Source organism: Macaca thibetana, chromosome 15 (assembly GCF_024542745.1).
Source record: "Macaca thibetana thibetana isolate TM-01 chromosome 15, ASM2454274v1, whole genome shotgun sequence".
In the NCBI taxonomy this organism is placed as follows: Eukaryota; Metazoa; Chordata; class Mammalia; order Primates; family Cercopithecidae; genus Macaca; species Macaca thibetana.
Genome location: NC_065592.1, coordinates 15,897,980 through 15,905,815, shown reverse-complemented (window position 1 = coordinate 15,905,815; position 7,836 = coordinate 15,897,980). Strand labels below are relative to the sequence as shown.

At 41.9% G+C, this 7,836-nt stretch overlaps 1 protein-coding gene across 1 annotated transcript; it reads left to right on the top strand.

Moving 5' to 3' along the window:
• Positions 1-3,625: 3,625 nt before the first annotated feature.
• Positions 3,626-4,571, top strand: LOC126937262 (olfactory receptor-like protein OLF4). Its single transcript, XM_050760686.1, is given in 2 exon segments — positions 3,626-3,808; positions 3,811-4,571. Coding segments are annotated over 2 exon segments (903 nt in total). The 5' UTR covers positions 3,626-3,666.
• Positions 4,572-7,836: the final 3,265 nt, after the last annotated feature.

Genomic DNA, 7,836 nt, shown 5'->3' with positions numbered 1-7,836 from the left:
TGACAAATCCAACCTGCAGCTCACCTAAGGGAAAATCCAGGAGCAGTGACCCTCCCGAATCCCAACCCTGGTTGTTCTGACGAGGGGCATCATTGACACTGCTGGGACTCAGGGAACCATAGTCCAGAGGGGACAGCTGGGAGGTTGGACAATTACCCTATCTTGTCTCTAACTAGGAGGTCTGGGATTGGGTCCCAAGAGACACTGCACGTCAAAAGTCAGCAGCGTCTCCTGGCTCCTGTACCTGAGGTGTCACTGAAGACCTGACTTTAGTCTATGCTGTTCCTAGGCATGGAAAGAATCTGTGACTCCAACCATGTTTTTTTGGAGAGAAAGCAGTGGAGTGAACTCAATATCTTTGGTGGTAGTGGCAGAGTCTGAGACTGGTCAGCATTGCCAGGTAAGAACTGAGGCATAGGAATAGGGAAAGAGAGCAGAATCTAGAGCATGTGCATGTACAAACACACACAAGCAGCCCACACAGCTTCTCCCTTTTTCCTTTCTCTCCTTCTTTCCACTCTTTCTTTCTGCCAATCACTTTCTGGTTAACTCTGGTGTTCATCAGGTCAAGCCTAAGGTCATTGTAGAGAAGAGGTTTCAGACCATCCTTCTCTAAGCTTTATTGGCAACCAGTATATAGCACCGGAGCAATAATAAAGCATAACTCATTCTCAGCCAGCTAGGACAGGCAAGGTTCCCAGAATCACCCTCAGTCATCACACCAGGTCAATACCAATAATTTACTTTTCTACGTCCATTTATGTTTTATCAACCTCATTCACATCCTTTCTTTTTCTTAAAATCGAACTGGTGAATGATTATTTAAGATGATCTTATTTTGTTTTTGTTTTTGTTTTTGTTTTTGTTTTATGAGATGGAGTCTCACTCTGTTGCCCAGGCTGGAGTGCAGTGGCGCAATCTCAGCTCACTGCAATCTCCACCTCCCGGGTTCAAGTGATTCTAGTGCCTCAGCCTCCCGAGTAGCTGGGACTACAGGTATGAGCCACCACAACCAGCTAATTTTTGTATTTTTAGTAGAGATGGGGTTTCACCATGTTGGCCAGACTGGTCTTGAACTCCTGACCTCAAGTGATCTGCCCACCTCGGCTTCCCAGAGTGCTGGGATTACAGGAGTGAGCCACCGTGCCCAGCCCAAGATGGATCTTATTTATTTCCATTATATGATTAATAATATTTGGGCTCTGACGATGAAGATATTTGACCAAGTTTATACGTTGCTCCCAGAAAAACAGATGCTTTGCTATGAATAGTTATGAGTAGAATCACAACCATTTAAAAGTGGTGTTGGTGATGTGAACAATGATAATGATGACTCTCAATATGGACACCTCAAAATTTACAAGCCCAACATGCAGGTCCTAACCAGGACACAATGACAAGGAAAAAGCACTGTCATTTTATTTAAAACAGAAATAAGAATAATAGATCATATTTACTGAGCACTTAATAGTGTATCAGTCCTGTTCTGAATATCTTACAATCATTATTGAATTTAATCCTCATAACTACTCTAATGTGGTAACTTTAGTAACTATCCCATTTAAGCAGATGTGGAAAATGAAGCTGAGAGAGGTTAAATGACTTCCTCAGGCCAGGCACGGTGGCTCACACCTATAATCCCAGCACTTTGGGAGGCTGAAGCGGGCGGATCACATTAGGAGATCGAGACCATCCTGGCTAACACGGTGAAACCCTGTTTCTACTAAAAATACAAAAAACTAGCCAGGCGTGGTGGTGGGCGCCTGTAGTCTCAGCTACTTGGGAGGCTGAGGCAGGAGAATGGCATGAACTCAGGAGGCAGAGCTTGCAGTGAGCCGAAATTGCGCCACTGCACTCCAGCCTGGGAGACAGAGACTCCACCTCAAAAAAAAAAAAAAAAAAAAAAAAAAAAAAAAAAAAAAAAAAAAAAAAATTTCCTCAAAGTCACACAGAGAGTAAAGAGTGGGGAAATTCTGTCAGATTCCAAAAAGAATTGTATGTTTTAATCACTACACTAAACAAACATGATATTAGCACATGCTACCACTGAGTGTTGGTTGTATTTGTTCTTCGATACCATCCAACAGAACAGTGGAGTTTCTCGCTTTGATTGCACATCATGGTTTATGAAGAGACTTCGACTGACTCCAGCATTTAGTCCTCTCAACAAAACTATCAGGTAGGGTTATTTGCTACCTCCTATAGACCAAAAAAAAAAAGAAAAAGAAAAGAAAGAAAGAAAGAAAAAGAAAAGAAAAACAGCAAGGCTCAAAAGAGGTAAATATTTCCCAAAGTTTAAAAACATGTGAGAAACAGAACTGGAAAGCATTCAAGGCTTCCTATTATATTCTGTCCCAAGGTCCCATTTCTACTGCTACTAATGACATAACAATCACCACCATTCATGAGAGCCGCTTTCCATATATGTTATTTCAACAATAACTTCAGTGACTCTGTGAGGTTGCACATGGTACAAACTAGGAAACAGAGATTCAAACAGGCTCAACAATTGACTAAGGTCAGACTGAGAACAAGGAGCAGAGAAAGGATTTCCCATCCAGTCTCCAAGATGCCAAGGACTAGATCTTAACAAAAAATATGTTTTATTTTGTTTTTGTTTTTGTTTTTCCAGAGTCTCACTCTGTCGCCCAGGCTGGAGCACAGTGGTGCAATCTTGGCTCATTGCAACCTCCACCTCCTGCGTTCAAGCAATTCTCCTGCCTCAGTCTCCCAAGTAGCTGGGATTACAGGATCACACCACCATGACCGGCTAATTTTTGTATTTTTAGTAGAGACAGGGTTTCACCATGTTGGCCAGACTGGTCTTGAACTCCTGACTGCAGGTGATCCACCAGCCTCAGCCTCCCAAAGTGCTGGGATTACAGGCATGAGCCACTGTGCCCAGCCTAGATCTTAACACAAAATATGTTGATGGTGAAGTTCATAATGAAAATGAAAATGGTGTGCTCTTAATGATAATGTGTATTAAAGTTTGCAACCTCCTCATGGTCACATTGACTCATTACAATGATCATCAAAGGCAAAGGGGCCAGAGACCCCTGACTCTCCACTGGCTCCCCTCTAAAGAAATTGTTCTGTCTTCCATCTCCTTCAACACACATACACACACACACATTCACCCACATACGTACAGAGCTCCTTGTGTTGCTCACTAAATCCTAGTATGTGCAAGACCCCCAAATTAGCTCCACAGTAAGTCACTGAGGTTAAAACTGATGTTATAAGAGTTTGTTTTAAAGGGAAAATTAAAACTTGAAGCAGTTCTTTAAGGTAAATTCCAGTTCAGTCTCAGTCAGGCGATATATGAGGAAAACTTGCAATATTACAGTATTCTAGAAACCAAAGAACACCTTCATCCCAACCCTTCATTATCATCGTCTGCAGTCTCCATATCTGTACATATTTGCAAACACACAATTACAGCCATTAGTGAATCAGAGTGACCTCCCCAAAGAACAAAGAAAAACATACCAATGTCCATGGACTCCGTAATTTTTAAAGGATAACTTACTTAATCAGAATTACCTGCTACTTTTTCCACCTTAGAAGGAAATTAAAAACGAAACCAACATCTCTGACTTCCTGCTCCTGGGCTTCCCTGAGCACCCAGAGCAGCAGCCTCTCCTGTTTGGGCTCTTCCTGGGCATGTACCTGGTCACCGTTCTGGGGAACCTGCTCATCATCCTGGCCATTGGTTCTGACCCTTATCTCCACACCCCCATGTACTTCTTCCTGGCCAACCTGTCTTTCATCGATACCTGTTTCAATTGCACCATTGTCCCCAAGGTGCTGTGAACATCCAGACACAGCATCACACCATCTCCTACACTGAGTGTCTCATGCAGATGCACTTCTTCATGGCATTGGCCCTGCTGGATGACTTCCTGCTGGCCGTGATGGCATATGATCGCTACGTGGCCATCTGCCTTCCTCTACACTACACCACAATCATGCATCCCCAGCGCTGCCTGCTGCTGGTGGCCATGTCCTGGCTCTGCTCCCACCTCCTGGCTTTCTCACTTGCTTTTCTCATAGCTCAGCTTTCTTTCTGTGCCTCCCATTCCATCCCACACTTTTTCTGTGATCTTCTCCCAATCCTCAAGCTTGCCTGTTCAGACACAAGGGTCTTTCACATCATGATGTTCACTGAAACCACTCTCTCGGGAGTCGTTCCTCTCACCTGTGTCCTGGTCTCTTATGCCCACATCATGCACACCATCCTCAGGATCCCCTCTGCTGAGGGGAAGCACAAAGTCTTCTCTACCTGTGGTTCTCACCTGACAGTGGTCACTCTCTTCTATGGAACGGTCTTTCTGGTGTATTTCCAGTCCTCATCCCCCTACTCAGCAGATGCTGGAATGATTGCATCTGTGGTATACACAATAGTCACTCCCATGCTGAACCCTTTTGTCTATAGCTTGAGGAACAGGGACATGAAGGGAGCTTTGCAGAAATTCCTTGGCTTGGGAAAATGCTGTACTCATAAAGGGTACTTCTCCAGAGTAGAGACCCAGGCTCTTCTAAATGCCTTCCTAATTGGACTTCTCTAATATAATCTTGAAAAACCCAAATTCAGGGCAAGATGGATGCTCAATATCACAAGCAGTTTAACAGATGAAGGATGCCTGGTGTGGCAGGACTGGAAAAGGACCAACTGGCCAGAGACAGAGCTGCAGCCTGGAGAGAGGCAGTGGCCCACAATCATTACAGGGCATCACAGCAAAAATTGTACTGGACAAATTTAAACACACTGGGAAGACTTCATTTAAGGCAGTTGAAATACGGAGCAGACACCAGAACTCAGTATGAAATCAAGTCTGCTGAAACTAAGGGCAGGAGGATATTTAAGTGCTGGGGTGAGAGAAAGAACATAAGCTATTTTTGCTAACTGGCTTTACCCCCCCAAAAAAACAAACTTCTCATATCTTTGTGACAGGAGGTAGTTCCTCAATGTGGAACAAAGAATTGTCCATGAAAATTAGGTTGTTACCCTCCTACAGAGCCTGGAGGATAGGTGTGCCATCACCCTCAATGATTAAAATGAAATTTTGAATGAATTTTGATGATTGAAATATGAAAATAAAATGATTTCATTTCAAGTAGACAGTTCCCAGGTCATTGAGAATGATATTCCTGGGTTGTAAAACTGGCAAGAGTCTTTTAAAATTTTTTAAATTTTTCAAGAGGCATAGAAATAATTCATAGGTTTTCTAAAGTAAATGCTGTAAGAAAAGGGAGGTCAGGAACCTAGAGTTGGGAAAGAGCCTGTGTGAAGTTTAGTCAAGTGGAGGGAAACATTCAGTCTGCCGTGGTCAAGGGTGACTTGATAAGTAAACTTGATAGGTGTTCAAGATATTCAAACCTGAGAGTGAGACCACCAAAAGAATGACACCAGACCACAACTTAGGTCTAGAAGGAAGCTCAGTTGGCAGCTCAGTCTGGGACCAAGAGGTCCCACCCAATCACAAGAAATGTCAACAGAACCTGGAAGGATCAAGTACTCTGAGCTTCAGGGATCATTTCCAAGACCAGCTTTGGAAGTGGTTCATTCATAGGGATTAACCTCCACATGGAGAAAGCTGAACCAAGGAGATATACTATTTGCTGGAACTAAGAACAAGAATAATACTGGAAGAGGAAAGGAAACCAGGCACAGATAGATCAGGAGACTGGCCCAAAATCACCCAACTGGGAGTAGATCTTTTTTTTTTTTAATTTCACTTTAAGTTCCAGGATACACGTGCAGAATGTGCAGGTTTGTTACACAGGTATACGTGTGCCACTGGGGTTTGCTGCACCTATGAACCCATCATCTAGATCTTAAGCACTGCATGCATTAGCTATTTGTCCAGATACTTTCCTTCCCCTCACCCCCCCGCATCCCCCAATAGGCCCCGGTGTGTGTTGTTCCCCTCCCTGTGTCCATGTGTTCTCATTGTTCAACTCCCACTTATGAGTGAGAACATGTGGTGTTTGGTTTTCTGTTCCTGTGTTAGTTTGCTGAGGATGATGGCTTCCAGTTTCATCCATGTCCCTGAAAAAGACGTGATTTCATTCCTTTTGTGGCTGCAGAGTATTCCTTGCTGTATATGTACCACATTTGTTTTACCCAGTCTATCATTGATGGGCATTTGGGTTGGTTCCATGTATTTGCTGTTGTAAATAGTGCTGTAATACAGATCTAAAGACAATGAGTGACTATTAGTTATTGGAACAAGTTCTTCATTCCTTCATTTTTAATCCCTAGTTTATTCTGTTTGTCCCTACTGAAAAACAATATATATGAATTCTGTAAGAATATAAAATATAAAAAAAACTAAGGAAAAGGAAAAAATTACCCATCATTTTTTCATTTAAAGACAACTGCTGTTAATACTTTACACCATTACCTTTTTGTATTTTTCTAACTGCTTTTGCATTTGCATTTGATGAGAAAATGCCATAAAAATAATTATATATATATTTTCTTTCTTAATCTATAACATGAGTTATCTCCATTTGACTTATGTATATCTGCCTTTTGTCTAGCAATATTGAGGGGACATTGTGTGATACAACTGCTGTTTCTTAAAAAGAAAACTCTAGGTAAAAGCGGATGGTAGAGAGAAGTCTGGGTTGACAGCAGGACTGGATATAGGACCTCTCTTTCTCTGTTAAAGCCCCCTAAGTCTCAGAAGAAGGGAGTACAGATAGGCAGGTTTCCCCACCTATGCAAAGGTGCCACTCATTGGAGGATGGTACTTGGGATGGTTGAAGCAAGGGACAGGGAGCAAGCGCCTTTTATGAGGATCAAGCAGTGTTGATAGAGCTCTTTATTGAATTGCATCACTGCTTTTTTTGTGTTAAATATATTATATCCTTATCTGCTTCATGTTGCTGATATTCCCGGTTAATTCTTCATCTTTTAACTTTGTGGTCTTTTTATCTAAGGAAGTTTTCAACTTTCATGTTATCATTATCATACCATATGCATATCAATTTATATATTATTATATCATATTGTGGCCTCTTCTGCTGGTTGTATAATGAGAACATTCTTCTCAATGCAGAGTTCTTTGAATGGTCAACTTTTTTTCCATTTTCTCATGGCACATTACTTTTTAGTGAGACAAAAAATTAGTTTAGAAAAACAATAAATAGTTAAAGGAGTTCTTTCCCAACACATCCCTCTCTCTTTATTTAAGTGTTTCTTCCCTTTTTTGCTTAACACAATTATTAGCAGATAAAAATTCTGAGTGTCAACGAGCTGTCATTCTCTCATATGAATATGTACATTCCACTTCAGGGTCTTCACTCACAGCATCCTCTCCATGGTGCCTCCCCCATCTCCAGCCCAGCTAAGACCCCCTACTCCACAGCCTATGCCCAGCTGTACCGCCCACAGTGATTAAAAGGAAGAAATCACTCCTTTGTTTTTGCCTTTTTGTATGAATGTGTAAAAGCTGTAGGAACTTAATATTCAATGGAGTAAATTGTGCAGGTAAAAACACCATGGTATTCTCTTTAGCTGATTAATATCAACACTCAGTCCTTCCTGAATTAACAATAGTTTCAAGTATCCAGATATGTCAGGTATTGTGGCAAAGAACTAGGCCAGAGGTGACGAAAGAAAATATAAAAGCAGACTCACCTTGGTCACTAACGAAAGAAAATATAAAAGCAGACTCACCTTGGAAGGAAATACAGAATCATGGAATATATTCTGAGCGCCACTCTGAGTAGCTCTTCAATTTCAACTGGGATTACCAGAAAAGAGCAGCACAATGACCCTATGGGTGGTAACTACAAAGCCACCCAAGGATAGGTGACAACTTC